This window comes from Enoplosus armatus, chromosome 23, assembly GCF_043641665.1.
Source record: "Enoplosus armatus isolate fEnoArm2 chromosome 23, fEnoArm2.hap1, whole genome shotgun sequence".
Taxonomy (NCBI): domain Eukaryota; kingdom Metazoa; phylum Chordata; class Actinopteri; order Centrarchiformes; family Enoplosidae; genus Enoplosus; species Enoplosus armatus.
Window position 1 is genome coordinate 12,051,608 of NC_092202.1, and position 26,282 is coordinate 12,077,889.

General features: G+C 45.2%; 1 protein-coding gene across 2 annotated transcripts; it reads right to left on the minus strand.

Annotated features, from left to right (window-relative positions):
• Positions 1 to 1,349: 1,349 nt before the first annotated feature.
• On the minus strand, positions 1,350 to 26,009 carry kdm6ba (lysine (K)-specific demethylase 6B, a). 2 transcript variants are annotated; one of them, XM_070929653.1, is made up of 23 exons: positions 25,631 to 26,009; positions 16,228 to 16,314; positions 14,323 to 14,444; positions 13,757 to 13,880; positions 13,530 to 13,625; positions 13,112 to 13,397; positions 12,932 to 13,009; positions 12,518 to 12,688; positions 12,218 to 12,394; positions 11,435 to 11,992; positions 7,541 to 11,268; positions 7,156 to 7,282; positions 6,679 to 6,784; positions 6,212 to 6,417; positions 5,994 to 6,100; positions 5,843 to 5,911; positions 5,443 to 5,591; positions 5,172 to 5,286; positions 4,767 to 4,954; positions 4,516 to 4,657; positions 4,119 to 4,245; positions 3,144 to 3,314; positions 1,350 to 2,976 (listed from the first exon to the last, which is right to left on the minus strand). In XM_070929653.1, the coding sequence occupies exons 4-23, from the start codon at positions 13,873 to 13,875 to the stop codon at positions 2,959 to 2,961; spliced, it is 6,738 nt and encodes a 2,245-aa protein (XP_070785754.1). In that variant the 5' UTR covers positions 13,876 to 13,880; positions 14,323 to 14,444; positions 16,228 to 16,314; positions 25,631 to 26,009; the 3' UTR covers positions 1,350 to 2,958. The 2 variants fall into 2 exon arrangements, with proteins under 2 accessions (XP_070785754.1, XP_070785753.1); XM_070929652.1 differs by having other exon boundaries at positions 12,209 to 12,394.
• Positions 26,010 to 26,282: the final 273 nt, after the last annotated feature.

The window sequence follows — 26,282 nt, forward strand, 5'->3', positions numbered from 1 at the left end:
GTGACCTGCCACTGCTCTGTCACCTGTCTGCCTGGAAACACTGAAGTTTATACAGTCAGGCTCAATAATGGCTCTCAAGGCAGACCTCTAGAAAATACACAAGAAACTTTGATGCTGATGCTTTGATGCTTAGAAGGTTCTTAAGTGCAATTTCCCAAGCGTTTGTTTTAGTCTCATCTCTGATGAAACCCAAACAATATTTTAAACATTTATGATTGTACAGTTTTATTCTTTCCTTTACATACAGTAAAATTAGCTTGTTTCATCTTATAAAAACATTACATATTGTAATAAGAACATTAATGCTTTACATGGTCTCCAGAAACAATCAATAAAACATTTGTTTTACTTAAATAAGTAACTTTAAGAGAAAAGACAAACATTGGTTGTTACCTTTTGGATTCAGACCACATTTCATATCTCATGAAATAAACACAAAATATAATGTTTATATCTAGAGCTACATAAATGATTTGTATTTAAGTACTAAATTAACTGAATAATAAACTTTCATTTAAGCTTTTAAGACAATGGAGTGTTAAAAATAAAGTTTTAGTATTCCATACTAATGGCAAATTTGGATACTATATATACCTTTCCATATGAGCACCTTTCTTTCAGGCATACAATGGTTATGTGTCTAGGGCCCACCTCAAAACTATAAAGAGCAACTTTGACAAACTGCAGCTTTTATTTTCATCAGACTGATGCATGCTATATGAAAATTGGACAAAGTAAAGCATCAAAGCTTCTGTTGTTTTACATACATCGAGACACAGATTAGTAGTATTAGTAGTGTTTATTGTTTTTGTGTATATGTTTTAGTGTTGTTTGACTCCCTATTGAACTGAGTGAGGAAATTGAAGTCTGAGCAGTCTTTGTACTACTCCTGGCTCTGCTATCTGGGAAGTTTTGCCGCAAGTACAATCTCCTTCCTTAGTTTAACCTGGATGCTGATGTCTAAATGGAACTTTTTTTCTATCGACTTCAGCCTTATTTTTTTCACACGCATATCTAACAATAGCAAGCTCAAGGTGAGGACGTGAATGACTAAGCTGTGCCAAAAAGGAGTGGAGTGTAAATGGATTTAAGGTGGTCTGTGACACATTTGAGGGCTGTTAAGACTTTTGTTTTGCTCTTGATTTACATGGTGTGATGACCGAGTTGTACTATCCAACATAAATCATGAGTACCTAATTTATTATTTTATATTCCTTTGATAGTTTGTCTTTGTTGATATTAGTATGTTATTTCTTCATATTTTACTGTCAGGATGTGGTGAACCCTTGTGGCAGATGAGATGTTACCTAGCAAGTCAATGGAAAAAAAATCAGACGGATCCTTCTCACTTCTGGATTTATCAAAAAGCGTTTATTATTAATAGTCATAGTAATGTCACACAAATTCACAAGTGTTTAAGACATGTCTGGCTCAGTTTGGTGTGTGTGTCTGCAAGTATGTCTGTGTGAATTCTCTAAACAGTGCAGTTATAAATAAACGACCACAAAGAGAAGGAAAGGGGTAAGGTAATATTGCAACAGGAAAAATAGAATTCTCATTTTAAGAAGACAAACAGAAAAAAGGTTGTTCAAAGAGAACATTTAGCACCATCTATCCCGTTATCATATTCAACAGATAATATCATAAAATCATTAAAATCTCGTCTAAAAGCCTCCTACATAATAAAAAAAATTACCATTTCTCAAAACACTTTGGAAAAGTCGTTTTGTTTTTTCCTTAATGAGCATACAAACACAGCATTCCATTATTCATCTTCTCTACGTGAGCAGTGTGCCTATCATCTACAGGAAAGGTGGCGTTATATTCAAGATAAAGATATCATTTAATATATATCAGGAGAAAAAAGGCAGGAGTCGTGAGAGGCAAGCACCAGAGAAACAGCAGCCTCCACTCCCGTGGACACACAATCCCCACATTTCAGTTCTTACAGAGCAATCGGTCACTATAAAAAATAAAGATGAAAAAAAAAACGCAAACTTGTACAACCCTATTAAAAAAGGGAGAACATTGATATCCAATAAATAGAGGAAACATTTTAAATTAAATGTACAATGCCAAAAAAATCCAGGAAATACTAAGTCTGCATATTAAAACAAAACAATCAGAGGTACAACACGCAAACACCAGGTGGCAATGATTTTTTTCTTTTTTTAAAGATAGTTCATACAGAGATGGAAGAAATGAACAAAAAGACCTGATGATGAGTGCCAACTGAATATTAATCTCCAGAAGAAATAAAAGTATAATAATTCATACAAACACAAGATTTACAACACATACAAAAATCTGAAAGACAAAATGAAATCCCCCCCAAAACAACCAAAGTCATTAAAACCCGTATGTTTTGAAGCATTCCAAACATTTGTATTTTTTAAAATTCTTAATGCTTTAGAAAAATGTTCATATCTCTATTATTAGTATTTTTCATTTTCTCTCTTTTCTAAATACAAGGCCAATGTGGTATATATCTAGGCTGATCTAGTTTAGAAAAACAAACAATAAATTATTTTAAAAAAGACAGCACCCCACAAAAAATTGCAAACAGCATGTACAAATTTCAGTATTCAAGACGACAACAGAAAAAAGTTCTCTCCGGTACTGACAGAAACACGCCATTGAAACCAACTACCCTCCACAGTCTGTTCAATGGCAGCACCAACTGCCCCCTGGGTCTCAACTTCAGTGTTGCCAGGGTTTCTGGTTGAAAGCACCATCTGAGAGTAAACTGGTATGTTATTGGCGGCTTGGTATTTCTTTTTGTAAACAGTAATGATGAGTAAACGTATTCAACTGGCTGTTCGGCAAGTATTAGCAGTAGTAGCAAAAATTATCTTAAATAATGAAAGGGTAAGTTGAAAACCAAAGTGAAACTGTGTCTTTTGTCCTGTCTGGCAGGAGTTTTGGTTATGGCTGAGGAGATGCAGGAGGGGAGCTCTGTCACCGGGAGGAGGCGGCCTGGTGAGACAAGACGCACAACAGAGACAATTAAATTCATGTATTGGTGTCAAAGTTTGATTGATGGTTATTTTTATTTCAGGTCAGAAAGGAACCAGCAAAGTCTTGGACAACTATGGATCCTGAACGAGAAAGCAGGAATGTTGAATAGAGGTATGTCTGCTTACCAGGCTGAAGGAGTCGTATGTGTTCATGAGCTCCTCTATGCGGTACTGCTCCAACACCACTACGTTTGTCAGGTTGGGGCTACGCTGTCGTGCGCAGTCCTCACAGTGAACCACATATGTCTTCCTGCTGTTGCTCTCACTTGTCACAAACAACAAATTGAACACCTCCACCTGTGACAGAGGAGAGAACAGGTTGTGAACAATGTTTTGACTGCAGCAAATTATCAAATTTATAAAAGGAATTAATTGCTTGTAGTGAACTTGTACTGTGGGGTCTATACTAAATATATGCTTCTGTATCCATTTGCAACCAGAGTAGTTAGAAACACCAAAAACTACAGTCTCTGAAACAGTTCCAGTAAAAAAGGTAGGATTTACTGCAGGGTTGCTGTGTTAGCCTGCATTAGTTTAGCTAGGTGTACCCAATTCACTATATTCACACAGCATCCATTTTCCTCTGACGTCACAAGGATAATGTTGTACTGCTGTGTTCCAGGTTTCACGTCAGGAATCTAACAAATCATTATCATTTCACCACTTCCTAATTGATTAGCTAGTGAAAATCTAGAGGGACCTCGGTCCATATTTCAAGGTAAAGCAACACATTTGATAACCCATTAGCTACTGTAAGACAACAGCCAACAACTTCCTATCTAACATTACCGTTTCATAGTGTGTTGGCTGTAATCAAGCTTTCAATGTAACGTTAACTGTCTTGATGTAATCTGTATGAACATTACATTACATTACATACAGTGTTCCAGTGAGCACAATGTCACTGAAGTATACACGACAGTACACATTTCTCAGATTCCTTACAATTCTACAACTTGAAACCTGGAACACAGCAGTACAACATTATCTTTTTGATAACAGCATTTGAGCTTGCCACCCTGAGCGTGGCAACTGAATGCATGTCTGTGATAGAGAGAGAGAGACAGAGTTTCATAGTTAGATTGGTCAATAGCTACTCACGTCACACTCGTTGCAGTAGTAGGCAGGCTCATCTTTGACCCGACTCTGATAGGAAAGCTTCTTGCCTTCAGTCACCAACTGGTCCCGCAGGATCTGAATGTGCTTCATGGACTGCAGCAGGCAGTGTCTGGCAGAAAGGTAAAGAGACCAACATTAATATAAAGTTGCCATCAAATGTGGAATTTTTCTATGTAATGCATTAGAGCAGCCCTGCCATAAATCCTACTTTCATAATGTTCGCGTTGATTGTGGAAGCTGTTTACTTGTTGAGATATTTTGTTCAACTTAATATACATCACATTTCAGTATAATGCACTACAATTTAACCTTAATTGAAAGTAAATACTACTTTTATTACTGATTAAGTGGCAACTGAATGCAATTTGTCTGTTCTCACTTAATCATCTTGTAGGTGTCTGGGTCAGGGATCTTGACAGTGCGGGCCACGTTCCAGGACACATGAATCATGGGGACAATAGATTTGACCTTCTTTACTTCGTTCCACTCAAACCTCTCCAGGGCCAGCTGGTACTGGTAAGCTGCAGATACAAATGATACAATGTTGAAGAATAAAACAAACTATCTTCCAAAATATTAATACTATTACTGAAGTAATCTGTATTGGTCATTAGATGGGGCACTTCTTACCACTGAGCGGTCCGACATTCCAGGCAATGTTGTTGCACCAGCCAACGGCCTGGACCCAGTGAACAGTTCCAGCGTTGATCCACACCAAGTCTCCAGGCCGCTGGATGAAGCGGTACACAGGGATGTTGGCCTTGTAGAGGTCCTCCAGCACCGGCCACCAGGAACCTGTCAGGTAGTCCACTCCATGCCTGAGAACATAGGAAGAAAAAGTTGTTAGAGCTGTGATGTTTGCATGTAGAAAGCTGAACGGCTTAGCATCTGAAATAAACCCTTGCACTCCTACTTGCATTTGCTATTCGTATAAAGGTACTTTTATAACCTGAGTAACTTATCCAAATGCCTAAAATGTAAAAACAAACTCAACAACGTCAGCTTGTATTCTCAGATTTGTCTCTGTCTACTCACTTTTCACAGAAGTCATTGATTGCTTGCCAGTAGTCCTCATGGACAGAGAACCACTCGCAGTCTCCAGGGCCGATGTTAATATTCACAGAGCAAAAGTTATTGTTCTCCTGATGACCTGTTGAATAAAGACAGAATATCTTCTTATATAGATTGTATGTCATATTTAATAGTATTTAAAATATTAATTCAGATAGTAACTTGTGTTACATATTGTTTAACTGAAGGCATCTTCCAACCATTACAGACATTGAGGAGTGTCAATGTCCTTTACCTGGCGTTCGGCTCCCTGGAACCTTCATGTAGAGCTGGACAGTGTTCATGCCTAGGATGGTGTGTCCGACATGGCTCAGCATGTTTCCACTGGATGCTACACGCATAAATGCTGGCAGCTTCTGCAACTCTTGAAGCTGGGGCTTCCACCTGAGCAGAGACAGCCGGTTAGAACTCTATTATCAACTTTGCTCTTTAGTAATGTTTGAGGATTAGCTGTATTTATAAACAAAGGTGTACACAGGAGCTTTTGCTACGAGCATGCTGCAGTATTGCGACATGACCACTAGATGGCAATGCAAGTTGTGGAAAAACAGTGGTGGTCAAATATTATGTAATGGAGACCATAGTTTGCTACAGAGATCACTATTGTCTTTAGGTGATATGTTGAAGCTACTCACCTCTTGGGATCTGAGAGGTCAATGTTGGTGCCAAATTTAATTATCTTCCCCACTGGTTTCTGCTCAGCACTGAGAAAAAGGAAAAGCATTACTACAAATTACAAAACACTAAGTTTTACTAAACTTCTTGCTCTTTTAACACTATCCTTACCTGCTACTTTCTTTAGCGCTGTCCTTGCTGGACACCTCAGAACCAATGGATGGATTCTTCTCCTTCTCGTCATCTTCATCATCCTCGTCATCGCTGCCTTTCTCCTCCTGAAGACATAGATCACACCATGTTTATCAGCTGGTTGCATATGGTTGACACATTAAACAATTAAACTGAAGTGCATGAAGAATTTGTGGTAGTGGATTTGTGGTATTTACCTGCAGACTCTCTTGGAAGCTGGAGGCCTGGTACTGGGCATACTTGGCGATGGTGGTGTGGGAGCGGCTGCTCTCACAGGGCCATGTCTGACCGGTCCCACTGGGGTCCCAATTCTCATCAGCAGGCTGCTGCACCTGAGTCCTAACCTCCACTGCTTGCTCTGAATTGGCTTCCACTAGTGACTTTGTAGAAAACAGCCCCAGGTCTAAAAGCAATGACAGGGAACATTAAGGCACATACTTGTGAGGCAGTTATGCATTACCTAATTGTTACTGACTATAGAGCAGAAGTGATGATGCAAATACATATATGCCTGTAGCTAATGAGCCAAAATGTTGGGCTATACTATTTGTGGTAGCTAGATGCTTGGATTCACACTACTTTTATCCAAAAGTATCAGGAGAGCGTACCAGCATGTTTTTCATGTAAATAAATATGTTATCAGTCCCTGCAAGTGTAAACTTACTGAGTCGTAGAGATCCAGCCAGGCCTCTGATGACAGTAACAGGATTCTTGGGGTCTGTACAGAACTGCAGCAGCACAGGGGAAAAGGCATCCCTCTTACTCTCCAGCTACAGAGAAGAAAAATACACACAGTACACAGTTACAAACCATTTCAGCCCATTTGTCTTCATGCACAACAAATCACCACAAGTGGGCAGCGCAGGCATGTTAAGGCATATTGTATCTAAATATCAACTGTCCATACTATACACTACATATTAAGCCAACTTCATGTTCTGTTGCTTTAAAGAATGTATTATTTGTGCACTTTCTGATTAAACATTAAAGTGGCGTCCCACCTTTTCTTTGTTGGTTGATTTATAATCATACTTTTGGCTATTTGTCCTTTCATTTGATACATATGGGACATATTATACATAGAACAAGACTGAAAGAAAGCTAATAAAAGGTATGAAATGTAGTAGACATAGTGACTTACGTAGATGCTGGGTGTAGGAGGGTTGAGTTTCTCTCTAGGAATGGGTTCCTCTGAGTTCATGATGGGCTTGACAGAGAAGGCTGGGAGCAAGTAAGATTCTCTAAACTTTGCTTTCACTCTGGCCCCCCTAGAACAGAAAAAAGAACATGTTAACAGATGCAAACATGAAGGTACAAAACATATTTCTATTACTACTGTTGAGTACATGAGCTACCTGATCATTTTTCTTTGCCTAACACAAATACACAACTCTAACCTCATTACTACTACTCCCTAATTACTTCTACAATGCCTGAAAGATCTTTTCATCTGGGCAGTATGAAAAAAATGTGCAAATCTTAAAGATATATGAATCCCTGAGATATGCAAAAACGGGTGCACTTACTTGCAGGATCTGATGATTTCACTGGCAGTGTTCTTGATGCTGATTTCTTCCAGTGGGATCGTCTTTTCCTCCACCTCAGAGGCAATGAATGTCTCCCTGTCCCCACTTTCCACTTTGATCAGACGAATCTTCAGCTCCTTGGGTGGCCCATCTGACAACGCCTTCAGTTTCAAGAAGTCCGTTGAACCTAATGAGGAACCTGATTCAGAGCCTTTTTTGTGCTCAGAAGATCTTTCAGCAGAACTTCCCGAGGTCCATTCTGCATGCTCCTCTTCGCTGGTGGAGCTGGCACCGGATGTTTCTTTGCGTTTCTTTTTATCTGTATCATAATGACCCCGATTCTTCTCAGACCCCTCCTTGCTCTGGAGGTTGAGGTCACCAAGAATTCTGCGATCCTTCTTCTCCTTATGGCTCTTGCCATCCTTGTGCCGCTTGTGGCTCGAGCTGGAATGACTGGATGAAGAAGATGATGATGATGATGACGATGAAGAAGAGGAGAAGACCATATCATCTCTCTTTTCTCTATGCTTCTTCTTTTCTTTTCTGTCTTCATGCTTCCTGCTGCTACTGTGGCTGTGACCGTGCTTCCTCTTTTTTTCTTTCTCCCTCTCTCTGTCCCTGTTTCTGTCTTTCTCTCTGTGTTCCTTTACTTTCTCAGGTTTGTGTCTGTCCTCCACTTTGCAGTGGCCGTCGGGTTTATCAAGGGAGTTTTTGTTAGGAAGTGACTGTCGACTAAGCATGACCTCACAGCTCTTGCCCAACTCTGCCAGAGAAGACGCAGAGATTGTCGTCAACAGTCGCTCCTCCTTGACCACCTTAATGGGATTCATGGTCGGAATACTCAACTTTTTGGTAGAGTGCAGTCTTTCCTCTGCTGTTTCTCCATCATCTCTCCAGACATCAGCGTCCTCTATTTTCAGTTTCTTGTCCTCTAGCAGAGAGGGAGGGGAGGACTTTAGAGGTGGGACAACTGGACTGAATGGTGGATTGGTTGAATCTGATGTGGGAGAGCTGCCTTGCTGCTGGCGGCAGATATCAGGGCCCAGTGACAGTGAGGAAGAATATTTGACACCAACCAGCGCTGATGGAGGGGGTCTCCCAAAAGGCCCACCACGGTAAGCATACTTCTGGCTCTCTAGGACTGTTGCTAGGGACTTGAATATGCTGTTTACACCTGTTTGATGGAGGTGGGGTCTTTGGGGTGGTGGAGAACAAGATGGGGTCTCAGAATCCTCTTCGTCGTCATCCTCATCAGCCTCACTTTTAGTCTGCTCAGGGAGGCCATAAAGTTTAGCCAGGTCACTGTGGCGGTAATTGGTGTTCCCTACTCCCATTCCCATGTGCATTGACTGTTTAGGATTAAGAGGGACATTTGGAGAAGGTTTAAGGTAGTCCTCCTCCTCCTCGTTGAGAGAAGATGTTCGGCTGCAAGGGGATGCCAGAGAGCCTTGGCGGCTGAGCACAGGAGGGCTAGCGTGAGGATTGGATCCAAAGTCTTCCTGGTTGGGCTGATGCTTTGTAGCTGGAATGAGGTCTGGGGCACACAGGTAGCTCTTGATAGGCTGGACACCGGGAGAAAAGTTGTCAAGAAGACCTGAGGACCCAGTCTTTTCACTGTTATACATCTCCTCTTCCTTTTTGATAGATTCATCCAGCATGGCCATAATGTTAGCCAGACCATCAGGGAGCAGTGTGGACAACTCGGAGGGCTCTTCCTCAAACTGAGCACTGTCAGAGTCAGTGCCGCAGCTGCTGGCATTTTCCAAACCACTTCCTGACTGCTTATTGAGGATTCCCCTTGTGGAGGTGGAGGATAAAGGTGGTGGTGGAAGGTTTTCTCTGGGAAAAGCCTGATACAGTTTGGGGGGCTCTCTAAGTGCCAAGGTAGGGAGAGAGTGTTGGCTGCTGTCTCGCTCCCTGGCCGAGTCTTTGGATTGGTTGGGTGCGGCTTGCATTGCCGGGGGCTTGTTGGCATATACAGACTGGTTCATCCCTGAGGTATTGTGTGTTGATGAGGGACTGAAAGTCGTTCCGCCATTGTTGCCCCACATCTCCCTCTGCCGCTGCTTTTCTCTGGCATACTCAGTCTGAGGTGTAAGAGGGGGTGGCCGCAGCCTTTCTGCAGGAGTAGCTGTGGTAGGTGTCTGGCCTGGTGGACAAGGGAGTATGCCACCACGGCTTAGCCAGGGGTAGGGGGGTGAAGCCTGGGAGTTGGGGGGTGATGGACCTGAAGGAGGGGCAGTAACAGAAGAGAGGCGAGGAGGTGGGGGTGTTGGGCAAGTGTTGCCGGAGAGCAGTCTCTCCAGATTTTCTATAGCCATCTGCTCCTTGCCTTTTGCACTGCACAGTTCCTCCTCCCTCTTCCGCCCCATCCTCTTTTTCTCCTCCTCTTTCCTCTCCAACTCTTTATGTTTTTTCTTTTCTTCCTCCTGCTTCTCTAGTTCTTTCTTCTTTCTCTCCTGCTCCTGCCTCTCTGCTTCTCTCTTCTTCCTCTCCTCCTCTTGCCTCTCCCACTCTCTCCTCTTCCTTTCCCGCTCCTTCTTCTCCCATTCTCTCTTTTTCCTCTCCTCTTCCTGCCTCTCCCATTCTCTCTTTTTCCTCTCCTCCTCCAGCCTCTCCCATTCTCTCTTTTTCCTCTCCTCCTCCAGCCTCTCCCATTCTCTCTTTTTCCTCTCCTCCTCCAGCCTCTCTGCTTCTCTCCTCCTCCTCTCCTCGTCTTGCCTCCTCTTTCTTTCCTGCTCCTGCCTCTCCCATTCTCTCCTTCTCCTTTCCTCCTCCTGTCTATCCAGTTCTCTCTTTTTCCTCTCCTCCTCCTTCTTTTCCAGCTCTTTCCTCTTCCTCTCCTCGTCCCGCTTTTGTCTCATTTCCCATTCTTTCTTCCGCCTCTCCTCTTCTCTCAATTTTCTCTCTCGGTCCTCTCTGTCCCTCTTCCTTCTTTCTTCAGCTTGCATGTGACCCTCTAGCTCGGCATCAAGCTTGTCTAAAGCCTCTTCGATGGACTGAGGGACAGAGTTTGGAGGTGGAGGATGAATCTGGGGCTGAGAGTATGCCTGTGTCGAGGCAGAGTCTGGATGAGCTGGGCGGTATGTAGTAGGAGAACTAGGAAGAGGATTGGAAACTCTGCTTGTAATCACACTTTCCCCTGCCCTCTGGTGCCCTGAGGAGAATAAAGACGATGAGGAGGAAAATGCAGGAGGTTGCTCCAGTTCAGCCTGAGCATAGTATGACGTCTTCCCCTTCATGGGCTGGGACTTAGTGGGTCCATGTTGTTGTGGTCTGGGCAGCCCCTGTTGGTGAGGCTGGCTGGCAGTCGCAGTTTGCCCTCTCTGACATCCTGGCTGCAGCAGAGCATCCAGCTGAGAGGTGGGGCCAGTGACTCCTCTGGTGGAGGGTTGGGGTACTGGTTGTCTTCCTCTCTGCCAACTGTTATTACTGCTGCTATTGTTCACAGAGCAACCAGCAGGGGGTGGTGGAGTCAGTGTGGAGACACCAGCCATAGTTAAACCTCTAGATCTGCTGCTGTTGCTAAAGCCGCCAATGGAGCAGGAGGCCTGGGATATGGGAAGATTGGGGGTGATGACAGGTGTTCGAGTGGAGTGTGTTGGGGGCAAAGGAGGACTGACATGATGGTGATGCTGGGAGAGACCTGGACCCCGACTATCCACAACCTGACTGTGGCTCTGCTGGCGCTGAGGTAGCAGTCCTGGAGGCCTGTAGATGTCTGACTCCTGAAGAGACACATACAGAACAATTTTCAATGAATTCCTTTAATAATGATCACTATCTTAACAACCGCAGCTGGGTTAACAGTTGAATTGTAAGCCTGTTTATTTCAGAGTAAAACACCTGCTGCATTATATCAAATGAACTACTGCATGAATGACTTGTACTCACTAGGGAGTGACTGCTGGGTCTGCTCTGGTATCTCCAGGCCTCATGAGGCCCACTTTGCTGTTGCTGAGGTACTGAGGTGCTGCTGGCAGGAGGAGGAGGGGGACCCTGGTGCCCCAGCCCTGGATGAGGCTGGAAGTGGCTGTAAGGCACACTGCCGCTGCTGTTGTTGTTGCTGGTTGCAGGAGGGTTTGCTGGTGACAATTGGGCATGTAGGTGTTGATCTCTGTCTCTCCTGGTTGGGGTAGATGCCGTGTGAGAGGTAGCTTGGCTGCCACCTTGGCCCCCAGTTAGAGGGCCTCTCTGGTTGTGAGCACCATGAGGCTCCATAGCCTGGCAGGGTGGAGCAAGCCCCAGTTTGGAGCTGGGGCCGGGGTAGGAGGAGTGAGGGGACAGCTGGTTTACAGCCTGAGGTTGGAATGCATCTTTCTGGAGCTGAGGAGCACATCCCTGGTTGTAGCTTCCCGGAGAGGAGTTTGGTGGAGGGGAGAGGTTTGAAGGGGTGGAAGAGGCAGGAGAGGACTTTTGAGAGTAGCTGCCCATTCCTTGTTTGTTGGTTTCCTGTTAAACAATATAGAAAGAGGATGATTAGAGTAATATCAAAAGTATTTACAGCACAGCAAACAATACTCTGTCAGGTTCAGCCAGCTAATGGAATCAATGCATCTTTATGGCACCACTCAATCCAACAAAGGGTTTCCCATTGATTGCGGCCAACAGTAAAATATTAGTCCCAGCTCAATGGACCAAATATCTAATGAAGGAACATTTTCTTACTGTTCGGACCTGGAACTCCTGTGATGGTGGGTTCTTGCGGTCAGACGTCTGGGGCTGCCAGGGAGTGCTGTTGTTCTTGTGAAGTGGGTTCCAGAAGGCAGGTTTTGGGGGGAGGTGGTGGACCGATGACTGGTGCTGTGATATCAAAGAAGGGCCAGGGAAGCGCTGCAGCCCAGGATGGAATACCTGCACAGTGAGTGGGACATGACAACATTTACTACTCAAAGATCTGACCAACAAATTTGTAGAGAAAATCTATCTAGAACTGAGGTTATAAATTGCCACTCATTGTGTGTTCCCATCTGATACCTGATCCGAACTCTTTTTCCTCTTGCTGGGGCTAGGACAGTCCTCAGTAGCTGGGCGGGAGGACGTGTGCATTGATGGTGGAGGAGTGTGCTGGATAACAGAGTGCTCTCCCAATGGAGGGCCCGGTCTCTTCAGCTGACCCCCCAGCATCTTCCCTGGATAGCCCCTCTGCTGTGAACAGAAAAATGAAAGGATCAGTGTTGTGGCAGATGAAGACAACCAATGTGACTATTGCAGTGTCAATTCAAAAACATTCCTTTGCTGAAATATTCAGCCACAGTCCAGTGACACTGGCTTTGAATGGAGAATGTCTTTCATCTGTCTGGTTGCAGCAGAAGTGACAGCAGGAATAGAGACTGTTCTATGTCTGTATGGATGATGAAACATGATCATAGCCAATTATACAGCTCCTACCTGGTGCACCTGAGCCCACATCTCATCTCCCAGCGATGGTGGACCCCGGGGAACATGCTGCTCCTGAGGACCCCCAAACTAAAGCAGACAGTAAATACAACAAACAGTTGAGTATTTCTTGGAAAAAACTATCTATGAAAAAACTAATTTCAAAAATACATTTGTAGCATTGTTACTCACCTTCAGTAGTTGGTTTTGTCTGCTGGGGGGGAGATGGGGGTTGGGGGCATGCCCGCTGCTGCCTGCATAGCCTCCACTATGGAGACGGAGTGAGTGCTCATTGGGCAGGGCAACGACAGGATGTCCTTGAGGAGGGAGGTGGGATTCATACAGCTGACCAAGTTGCTCCCACGCTCTGTGGGGAGGTGGAGGATGAAGATGATGAGGAGGAGGTCTCTGCTGCTCCCTCTGAAGACCTGGTAACATTGGCTGTGCGAGCTCAAGCTTCTCACCTCCCCGCATAGGCCTGGACAGCCAAAACAGACAAAAGGGTTAAACAATATTACGACTAAAAAAAACTGACACATTACATTTTCTGTAACTAAATCTGCTTTCTCGATTTTCTTTATCTTCACTGATGATTTTGTGCACGCCTTACCCATTACTAAAGAATTTACTGGGATGGTTCAGTCCGCCCATAGGACTAGGAGGTAGATGGGAAAGGAGCTGGTGTTGGTTCATTCCAGGCGAACACCTGACGGGGAACAGAGACAGCACACACAGTAAAAACGTGAAACTCAAAAGTTCTCATTATAAGTTAAACCTGATTTAATTTTAACAAAGAGGTTTGTAAATGTTTGTGTATGTGTTGTCATGGCTACGGACCTGGCAGGTGGCTGCCAGGCGCGGCCGCCCATGGGAGTCCATGGTCCCCGGTTGAGTCCGTCCAGTGGGAAGGAATCCCGCGTGCCACGCCCGCCAAACTGCTCTACTGCGTGATGCATCCAGCCTGTGGATGACAGTAATACCGTCATATAGTTTCCTCACCTTTACATACAGAAAAACCCATGTGGACTGAGAGCATGAAAAGTTACATGCTAAAATTCAGTGCATATTCGTTTAAAAATGTGATAACTCTCTGAAGCTTATTATCAAATATCTTTACAAATAGAAAATATAGTTATAGTTATAGTTATAAAGTACCATAATCTTATGGCATCCATGGTGGATTTGTGGTCAAATGGCAGAATTGTCATTATGCAACAAACACTGACTAAGACATTTTAGTATTTCTAACTTAAATACAGCAGTTAAATGTCATGCTTTCATTTAAATATATTTCTATGAAGTACTAGTACTAACTAAGGTAATGTAACAGCAGTATATACTGTATATCATATACTTCCAACACAATGTCTGTCATTAAAGGGAATTAGACAGCTCGTACTCACCAGACTAGCTGCGTCTGTGAAGCCCTCCACTGCAGCACAGAGAGGGCCTCACTCCAACACTGAGAATATCTGTACTGTCCGACTCCTCTTTCTTTAGCACCAAGAACCCAAAAGCCTATTGGCTGCAGAGAGAGAGAAGAGAACAGGAGAGCCACTATGAGAACACACAAGACAGAGACACACTGAAAAGTCAATAAATGCCAGTAGGCTCTCTATTATATAGGCTAGTTGGTGTGTGTATGTGTGCGAAGTGGAGAGCTTGCCAGCAGAGAGGGGAGGGTGTAAGTAGAATATAGGGCAGGGGAGAGCTTACTGCAGAGGCAACCTGAATTAAATCCTTTATTTACATGCAATTCTCACCACTGAAATTTCCTCTGATTCTGCTCTAGTTGGGACATTTACCCCAGGCAACATTAGCATAACTTGGATTTGCTTGAAGTCTCAAGTCATGGTGGAAGTCTTTGTCTGCAGCTGTGTGCTATGAGTCAGTCAGCCTGCAGGAGGCGCCAGTAAGCCAGTCGGTACAGAAGAGGATTATTACGGAGGCCCAGATGGCTCAGTGGGGAGCTCACCTATGAAGACAGACCTGAGGTTACTGTAATCCTTACCATGGGCCTCCTGATAACAAGAGGCAGAGGGAAAGACTAAGAGTGAGAAGCCTTGGTCATATGCCAATTGTGTGAGTGTGTGTGGTGTTGGAAGCGATGCCAAGTGTGCAAGCTGCATGGCCGTGTCAGGCTTGTGCTGATTTAGTGCATGTGAGAGAGAATAGTGTGCTCTCTTAAGTGGATGATTGTGTGTGTGTGTGTGCTGCAGTGCTGTGAATGGTGTGTGTGCATGCCCAGTGGATACACTAAGGTTTAATCTCATTACGGCAGGCGTGATGGAGAGGGAGAGGGGGGCAGCAGCGACAGACGGTCTGAACAGGATGGAAGGATAGATTAAGGAGAAACGATGGAGATGGAGAAGAGGGAAGGGATGGAGGGAGGTGGAGTGGAATGGAGAGTAGGAACAGTGCCATGAAAACGCCCACACACACACACACACACACACACACACACACACACACACACACAAAGGAAAGCGGTTGAGGGGAAAACGCATAAAAGAAGCAGAGAGATAACTCCCTCCCCGCTTTCTGAAACACCGGGCACACAAACACACACACACAAAAGACAGAAGGTGTCAAGATACAAAGAAGTCTGTGTTTCAAAGTACCTTGATTCAAAGAAGACAACAAAAGAGATCCCTGACTAAACCTGAGAGATATATTCGCACCTACACACTCACCACTGCTGTTAACAAACACATACTTGTACTGAAGATGTAAAGAAGATATTAAATCCTCATTTTAATTCATTTGGATGACACAACTTTAAAGATGGCAAGACCATTATATATACCATTAAGTATATTTGATTTCCATCACCGTGGGAGCAGCTTCAAATGTTCAAGACAACATTTTGAAGTACAACAGACATGCACACACAGGTTATGATTCATTTCTCCTCCTCAGCACGGCACTCTTCCACCAGTTTTCCTAAATTAGCTCTGGTCATACGCAGTCCTTCCTCCCACCAGTTCCTCTTCTCTTCCTCCCACCAACTCTGGATCTCTGTCTCTATTTAAAGCCCAGTAGGGGACATTTCAATCGCTGTACTCTTTTAGCTTGTCAGGAGGGGTGCTATAGTGACACACACACACACACACACACACACACACACACACACACACACACACACACACACACCCCTCTCTATATCTCCCCTTCCGCCTCACAGGGATCATCATCCACCAGGCTCGACTGCTATGTGAAGATAGGCTGGTGTAAACTGTCAAGACTGCACGTAGCATGCTTTAAGACAAACTGGTACAAACACACACACACACTCATGCTGAGCGTACCTTTTAGAGTAGCACCAAGTTATTGATTCACAGTTGTGTTAAGTCTCAGCTTCGGCTGCCAATCATCTCTCTGGGATCTCCTCAAACCTGAAAGACAGAGAAGGCGAAAGCATTCATGTCAAGCGGTCACAGAAACAACATGAAGCCACACTAAACACGATACTCAGAGTTCCGATCAAAACTGTCATAAACCTAAAGCATCAAAGCATAGGATATAATTCAGGGCTGAGGGTGGTCTATGCTTTCAACATGAACCAACAACCTCTTTGTCCTGCTGTCTCTCGTTTCTGACTTTCTAAACAGCGAATCCCCACTGCTCTCACCCCCCCCCCCCCCCCCCGTTTTCCTGACTTCTGAGGTGACGCTTAGTTTCAGAGAAGTGTGGAAAACGCGAAGGTGGCTCGGAGGCGAAGGGGGTAAATCAACGGGGAGGCCGACACAATGGGAGCAAGGGGGGGCTCTTGTTCGCTCACTCTCTCTTTCTCTTCTCACGCAGACACAATGGTGAGACTGACTGTGCAGCTTAGCGGGCGAGCAGACACACAAACAAGGCTGATCTCGCTCTAACAGGAAGAGCCGGGCCGGCTAAGTCAACTATCACGTGAAAGAGCAGCGCTGGGGAAACATGGTAGTGAAATAATAAAACGCATGGCATTATGGAGACGGAGAGAGGGCAGGAGAGTGTGACTAGGTGTGAGTTTTAAATTAGAAACATGAAGAAAGAGAAATCTAGCAGGAGACCCAGTTGTGACTGGTGAGTGCAAACAGGGACACCGTGGCGACGTTGTAATTACCACTTTTATAGAGGGTGTGTGTTTATGTCTGTTGTGACCAAACGGTCGTCTATTCCAGTTGCTACCATGGCTATCACATTGCTCACAGCCACTCTACCAGCACAGTGTGAGAAACTCAGTACCCTGAAACCAGATAGTGTACACAGACAGCAGACTGTGTTACATACCAGCTCAGGTTCTATCAGATGATACCAAAGTGATGAAATGTGGTTTTTAACCGGCTCTGAGTTAGAGTTCAGTACAGTACGTGTATGAAGGAAACAGCAAGTGTCTGTGTTTCTGCTAGCATTACGCGTTTCATTTTTCGGGGGAACCCCCCGATGACTCAGCGCTCTGGAAGAGGGCTTACCCAAAACTGCTCCCCCTAAACTCCGCCCTCCTGGGACACCACTTACAGTCAGGTGACCGGGGGCGTGTTTCTGTGCCGCCACAGATGTCACCGCAGTGGGAATTTCTCGGACTTTGTGATGTCATTTCTGCTTCCTATTAAGTGTGCCGCATGGGTAGACTGTGTGTGTATGTGTGTTTAGATAGACAAACAGGATGTGATGACGAGCTGCAATCAAACTACCGAACTGCAAGTTCAATAGAAATGATGGGGCCAATTCTACGAACATTTTGATCTATCTGTTGATCACATTCATGTAAACTTCAGCTCGTTTTTTGAGCAATCAAAAAAAATTGGACTGATAAAACAAATATTCAGCTTCAGTGGCACTGCAACGCTGAAAGTGATTGCTTTTTGCCTTCACTTACCTTACCTCAATTTAACCACAACAAGCAGTTGTGCTCCTCTACAGCTGAGCACAGTAAGTGGAGGTTAAGTGAAAGTAATTTAAGGAGCTTTGCTGTTGTCTTGCTTGTCTCCTCAGTGAAAGAATACACAGCTGATTTATCAGTTATTTCCAAACAGATGACACAATTCACTGTTATATCAAAAATTCCCCCACGGTACATCTTGTTCAAGTGAAATCCCCCCCATCGACACCAGACATCAAAGACCTATTCCTGTCAACACCCTCGTTGTCGTAGTTACGCAAGTGAGTTATTGTTCCAGTGACACCGGCTATCAGCTGAGAGGCGGGGCCAAGCAGGAAACTTTGGCAAAGAGACAAAGCTGTGCCAACCGTTGTCAACCACACCAACCAAAAAGCTGGAAAGGAAAGAAAGGAGCTCTGTTGAATCCATTTGTGGCATCTAACAAAGAAACACACAAACTAAATAAATAAATCCACCATAATCCCACGTGACACACAAACCAAAGTCACGAGCTTGTGGCTGTGCATAGGGAAGCTTGCTTAGTCACTAACATGACTTGGGGGGGGGGGGCAAATGGTTGGAATTAAGATTTTCAGATGATGTCTGTCTCTGTGCAGTAGCCTTAATTTATTCACCCTTCCCTGCCAACCACTGGCCTGCTCTGGTCCCCGGCCAGACAACCACACTGAGGCCATGAGAGAAAAATAGACTGGAGAGAGACAGGGGGGGGCAGTGAGGGCATACACTGCAAAAAGAAGCCATTATAGTATAAAAATTCTACTCCTTTCTGCACTGGTGGCAGATTTCTGTGCTTGCTTTAATACAAGATGAATGACTTGTTGAGCTGGAGATTTGACTGTTTTGCAGCATGGCAGTGTTAATCAATATTGCCTGGGGAAACAGCAAGAGATGGATGAGTAAGAGGAAGTGCGCTGGAGTGACCGTGTGAACGACCACAGACGATGAAACCACTGAAAACTGAAAGCTTGAGGGGGTAATGGCAGGCAGCTGGAGTGTCGCTGTCCTTGTAAAGTCACTGTAAAGGCTGTCTGATAAGAAATGACCAGATAAGGCTGGGAGAAGTGGCAGATAACAGAAAATAGAAACGTTCTGGCAGCAAGGAGTTTCTGGCCGAGGATGACGGAAAGGCCATGCACGGTCCTCTCTTTCTCTCTCTCTCACACACACTTGTTCTTTCCTCCCTCGCCCTCTCCACTCCATTTGGCCATTACATAATCAGTCCCAGATAGAGATCGTGTTCTGAAGGAAACACCATGCATTTCTCTCTCTCTCTCATACACACACCCACAGAGGAACAGCCAGCCCCTGCATCCGTCCTCCCCCACCTCGTTGCCAGGCTCCCAGTGTGTGTGTGTGTGTGCGCACGTATGCGTGTGTGTTTATTTGTTTGCGTGTGTGCAAACGTCAGCGCATGCCGTTCCAAGACAGTGATGCGGGCTAACTTCATCACGTTCACATCCTTACACACACGCACAGATAATCAGAAGACGCTGTTGCAGCCAGCACACACAGGCAGGGTGGGTCAGCAGAGGACACTGATCCTGCACTGATCTGACTGATCCAGTAATGGAACAAATTTCTCCTGCTAGCATCCATCTCAACAACACAAGCCTTCATCAAGGGGACAGAGCGCTGACCTAACCCTTCACCCAGTTACACCTAGGACTTATATGCTCAGCAGCAGCATGCCAGCTAGCCATAACAGGCCAGATAAAAGCTTTTATTTGTCTTACTTTGTCTCCTCCTGGCTTAGATGCGCACTCCCTCACATCTGCTCTACATTCAGGCCATGACAGAGAGAGGCCGTGAAGCACAGTGGTAGGAGGGTCCAAAATCATCACAATTAACCTCTGCTGGGTTTGACAATGCTTCTTGTTTCAACATTCAGTACATTTTGAAACAACAGCGAGAAGCTTTATGATGGCAGCAATCACCAACTAAGCACTGTTTGGTTTCGGCTGTTGGTGGTCAGCTTCTCAACGTGCTGGTCGGCTTGTCACCACCTTTTTAAGAGCCGTGTTGGCAGCAAAGCAACAAAGCAGCAAAGAGAGATGAAAACGTTGATTTCCAGACGCTCAGTGACACACTGGCGTGAAACAGTTAGCCTACATTTTCATGTGCTTGTGGAAAAAGAAACAGAACAATGAGGAGGGTGAGGGGGGAGGTGGTAGAAAAACATGAAAACATGAGGCCCCTTTTGTCTCCTGCACTCACCACCATGACATCTGGGCCTGTGACTGACAACACTCAACTGGGTTAGTGTGGCGCATCCCTTTCTTTCTCACATACACACACATACCGATCAGATGCATGTGTGTGTGTGACGTTAAAGGGGAACAAAGCTCGGAGGGGAGAGGAAGCTGTCGTCACTACAGGAAGTGTGAGAGAGTGAGGCCTTGGGGAGGGGTTTGAAAGCTGAGGCTTCCTGTTGAAAATAAATGAACAGTATGTGTTTTAGTGTGTCGGCAAAAGCTTTTTGACAGTTAAAAGTAGATGAAAGTTACCATATGTGAGTAATATGAGTCTCTGTGGATGTGAAACAATGAGAGTCAATTCAAAAACCTGGCTGGTTTCAGTCGTGGCTCCTAAAATACACCTCAGACACACAGTCATCTTGTGTGAACGGCACGTGTGTCCAACTCATGACTCACACGAGCCGCGTCAACAAAAACAAGACAGTCAAATGACTTGAAAAGCCGTTTGCTTGGCTCTGACCCTGGGTGTTAGGTGAAAAGCCTTGTTTGCCCTCTTTTTAGCTTCTGGGAAAAGTGAATGACAAACATATGATGGCAGAATGAGTTGTGTGCTGAATAACTCCTCCCGCTTCATTTTCACAGACACTCTGCGTTACAGAGGAAACATCAGTCTGGATTTTTTGACAGACTTCACACATTTGTGCATGTTGCTGTCTGAATCGAGGTGTGTGTGTGTGTGTGTGTGTGTGTGTGTGTGTGTGTGTGTGTGTGTGTGCGTGCGTGAGACAGAAATAAAAGAATGACTCAACACCTGGCTTGTGACTCTAAAGACAGGAAAACGGAGTGTAAATCCAGAGAAACCGGAAATCTGAGAAGACGTGGGTGTCCCACTGAAAACTGACAATGACTTGATCATCGTCACTCTCGATTTCCACACTTGAGCAACTTGAAAAGCCCCCAAACTTTTCTCTCTGCTTGTCTGGGTGATTATTTTCAATAACAGATCTACAAAAAGCTCAGGACAACACAGAACATCACGCTAGAAAAACAAAACTGCAAAAATCCCCCTCCCTAGTACTGCTCTGTCTCTCTCCTGGTGCTTCTATTCCACATCCAGGACTATCACACACACACACACACACTCTCTCTCTGACTAGCTCAGAAATGCACTAAACAAGACAAGAGACTCTGCTCCCTTGGTAACAGTTGCCATGGGAACCAGTCGCGTCTTCACTAACAGTTATTAAACTAAGCTAGAGGGGCAGAGATAGACACAGAGAAGAACAGGGTTTATGAGAGGTCTTTACTGATCAACATGTTTACTGACACATGGGGCAGGCTGACCTCACACACCATCCTCTTCCTCTTCCTCCCTGGCCTCACAACATTATGTCTCATCAGCACTCTGCATGTACGTGAATAACAAAAAAACAACATGGACATGTGTGTGCGTCCTATATGCATCAGAGTTAATGACCGCGTGCGTACAGATGGCCGGTGCAGCGCTGATCTTACAGTGGGTGTAATTACGCACCGATCATTTTAACTTTATCAGAACAACTGTGACGCAAGCTGACCGCATTTGTTATGACGCCGTCGTTTGTTCGTTTAGTCCAGAGAAAGGCCTGTTTACAGATTCCTCAAATACCAGTGTCATTTTTTATAAATCTCCCATGATGCACACGGGCCTACTCGCTGGCTGAGCTATAATTTACTTTGCCACTGTGTCGAGGTGGGTACAAATAGTCACAGGAGGTGGGGAGAGGTAAAACAGGACGAAAATTCTTTCCAAGGTGTGACAGTGTGTGTATGAGTCACACACACAAGTGTGTAGGTTTGCACACCCCACTTCCACTGTGGCATCATCATCAGTGGCAAAGAGCCAGAGATAACAGAGAGGAACTGAACTCAGAGGGAACTTTCCCTTTTTCTCTCACTCGGTGGAACAGGCAAACAGGACGTAAACCCTGTTACTCTCTAACACAGCTCTACTCACTTGGGATGGATTCAATATCGAGACAATATTCTTCCTTTCTATAATACCATTGTTGATTCTCTGTTCAAACTGCTGCCGTGTTTTACATTAGCCTATTTGCTCGGCTTGTGGCTGCATTTGCCCGCGCCTATAAAAGCTCTCAGGAAGTTCACTCGTCGACTTCTGGACTGAATCACACTGATCTGTTTTTCCTTACTGTTCTCACCAAAACACAGTGTAACAGAATCTGGAGCGAGATCACAGCTGCATGTATGCCCAGTATTTACAGTTATGGACGTCTAAGCCTCGTGGTTGGCTGGCAGCATAGCAGGGTCCCGCTGGTCCATAGAAACTAATGAGAAATATGTAATAAGGACGATGACTTCATCCATACATGATTAATGCAATCCAAACGGCTTTCCCATATTTCAAACATAAAAAGTCTATAATGGGCATACGTATGGAGAGCCCTTCTTTTGTTTACACTATTTTTGTACTCTTTTATTGGCTACTTTTGTAATTTCACCTCATTTGAATTTTATTATTTCAGCTGCAATAACTCAATGATCGTTAAAGCTTAATCACATTATATTCTACAGCACGATTGTTATATATGATCAGTCTTGCTCTTTTCACCATTTTATTGTCTTTCACCTTAGTCTAATATAGAAGTCAAGAGCTTCCTGTTTTTTGGGGCCTGGCCCCTACTTTGAGAGACCAGGATCCACAGCAGCCAGTCTCACGCTGCATGGTGGAATTCCACACTTGGTTGACTGAGTTTTTGACCCCTTTGGCCCCAACCAAACTCTAAAACCTTCATCCTGCTGTCTGGACAAGCTTGGTGAGCTGGAGTGTTTGCATGCACTGCAGGAGAGTAAATAAACTGCCACTCAGCGCTACACCCAGTTGTACTGCAATAAATCCGTATTGTACTAAAACACTAATGTACTTAATGTCGATCATATAATGGAGAGGAACTGCAACAGCTATGATAGTGCCCCTTTAAATGTTCAGTGCTTCTGCTGACATGAAGTGAAGGGAAATTCCTCCACCGGTTTCCAACCACTGTGCCAGCAAACACGAAGAAGAACTCGTGCTTTGACGCCTGACCTCTTGGGTTGTGTGGGGAGCGTTTGAGACATCTTCAGCAGGGCAGATGTTGTCCCACACCACCCTTATTCCCTCTCTCTCGTTTCATGTCGCTCTCTGGAGGAGAAGCGACACCCTTTACTGGAAGGGCTGCAACGGCGTGGTGTCACAGACAGACGTTTCATCATGACATCCAATCACTTCCCCCACCCGCTTCCCTTTGAAACACACACACACTCACTTGGTTGTATTTGTTTTCTGTAACAGATAACAAAGACAGTCAAGAGGCAGGAGAAGCCCCCCCAGAATCTGATTGACTGTCACACAGCCAAGTCACACACACACACACACACACACACACACACAGCTCTTGTTTCATCACCGTCAACTGTCGAAGTAGATGAGTAAGCACTTTAAGCCAGCCTACTGACCCATTTCCCATGCCAGCCACACACATAAAGGAAAATCTTAATTAGATCAAAGTAATCCCTAACTTGCTTTTACCATCCAGTAACACCCCCATCACATCTACATCTGGGGGAAGGAGGGGTGGGGGTTGATTGGGAAACTGTCCTGACACACACACTCCTCTTCTGCTTACTCAAGTTGTGTGACTCACTCACTATTGTTGAGTTAGCAGCCTCATTTCCACCGTCATCTCTCTCTCCCTCCTGGCGCGTGTATCACTCCATATTCCTCCATGTTCGTCATCACTCATAGTAAAATGGGCGGCGATTGTTCATTCACACACACACACACACATATACACACACTCCTATTGAGATCACGGGACAAACGGGGGCGGGGGGAGAGCTGAGGCAGCACACAGCCGGCCAAAAGTGTGTGTGCGTGTGGAGCGATTTGGAGCTTTAAACTTTTTACAAGCTCTGACATCAAACGCGGAGACAAAGCGCGCCACTGGTTTCCATGCCAATCGATCTGATTGATCGGAAGTGAACCTTCAAAGGCTTTCTTTTTCTTTTTTGATTTCTTCGCGACCCCATGCCAGCACACTCCGTTCTTCCTGATCGGGGCTCGTTTATTGCGGGCAATAAAGTGACAAATAACCCCCCCCCCAGCCAGTCACAAATTCTCATCAACTGCTCGTCCGATGACCAGTGAAACAAAGGCAACTAACGTTTGACGTCTGCGGGCGGTGAGGCCATAACAACCACAAATATCAACAACTATTTTTTATATTCCAATGAGACATCACCGCCCCCCCCCCATCTACAGACGTTAACTTGTTCAACTTCACTTGTTTTGGTATTCTTTACTCATCGCTGTGCGTAATTTTGAAAATTTGTGAAAATTGGCCAAAACAAACGGGTCAAACGCAAAGACGTGCGCCACCTGGGTGTGTGAAGGTGGACTTGGCCATAACTGAACCCAGCGGACTCCTGTGGTGGTTAGTGACGTCATAGACAGCATGGGTCAACAGAAGAGCCAGACATGTGTGTGAAAGTCAAAAAAGGACTTGGACTAGTGTTCCCTCTCAAGGTGATAATTGGATAACAGATCACGTTGACCAAACAACACTATGTGGTCAGACTAGTGCACCGGCTCCCCCTGAAACACAGACCTTAAGGACAACACCAAAACAGCGCCCCTCCCCCCCAAAACGAGAGGTGATGCAAATCACTTCCTTTCAATCCGGCTCTTTGTGTGCGTAAGGATTGACTGGGGGGTGTGGGGGTGGCAGCTATCCATTCACTTTATACGGCTGCCGACCTCAGTGATCCTGCCCACCCCCCACTCCTACTCCAGCAGAGCCACCCACTCCTACACACACACACACACACACACACACACAATGGCGTGAGATCTCCTTACACAGGCAATTTTCTCTCCCTGTCCTCTAGCTCTCCTTCCCTTTTCTAGCCATGGGATGATCATGCGTTTTCAGGGCAACAATGACCAAACTAGGACCCGGGGTGTCCCGACGCAACACGAGGATTAGGTCATTTTCACTATTTCATGAATAGATGTATTAGGACGACTACTTTGTTCTCTAGCCAGTCATTACCAGCCATTTATGTGGTCTAAAACATAAACAGAATACTCTCACACAGTTTTCCTGGGACACAACTTGAACACTTGGGGGATTATTTGGGGGCATTTGACAAAAAAAACCCCATGAACCCCAAATTTACATCCAGGCCAATTTACAGAAATGACTCTCATCCACGTGCACTGAATGATTAAACCTGTCCGGTAAAGATGATCAGTCGCGGATATGAGGAAAACAGTTCGCAGAATAGATACAAACGCGTGGGATTTAAAAGTCACCTGTGGTTGAGTAAAGAAAACTGCGAAATTCCCCCACCTCATCGACTACAGACCAGATCAAGGGTTCCGCTTTAATTCATTACAATAATTCACTCCCTGCTGTCCTGAATCGCAACAGAGTCTATTCTAATCAACAAGAAAGCATAATAACAACCTCCAGTATGGGCAATGAAGAAATACCGCGTTCAAACTTACTTTTTCATGACCGCTAACTTGCCTGCTTACAACCAAAACACAGCCGGACCGGACTTTTAAATGCTCCCAGTTCACACAGCACTCACCGTTCATTTAAGTAGGCCTTTCCATGAATAAAATTATGTCCAAATAGAAGTATGTATCCGGTTGCTTGGAGGTCCACGGTAGCCCTTATCGTCTTTATATCCGCAGGTTTGGAGCTCCGGGTCTGCAGAGAAATTCCCGACCAGCCGGCTGAGCGGAGAGCTGCTACAGCCCTGTAATCCCTGTTAGTCTCTGCCGCTTCCTCTCGAAACAACCATGAAATTTGAGCCGCCGGACGACCGGAGAGCCTCTGTGATGTCCGCTGTAGGCTTCTTCTTCTCTATATTCGCGTTATTATTCCGTTTGACGGCAGCCTTTGCCGTGCAGCGACAGCCCCGCTCGCTCGGGTCTCTGCGTCTCTCCGCGTCGAGCTGCTCTTCTCCTCTGCTTCTCACACTCATGCAGCCGGGCAGGGATCGTATTGCGTTGAGCTCTGTTTTAAAGGGACAGAGCCACGCACACTCTAAAACACGCACACTGACACAGAGGCGAGCGCGCACACACGTGACGTCACCGCACGGCCCCGGAATTCCCTGACAGCGCAAACTGGCACCGAGTCCGACTACCGGTACCGAAGCTGCTTCTCCAGCCCCCCCCCCCTCTGACTGGAGAGAAAAATGAATAAACCTGAGTTTCTTTTTTCGGCAGCCTCGT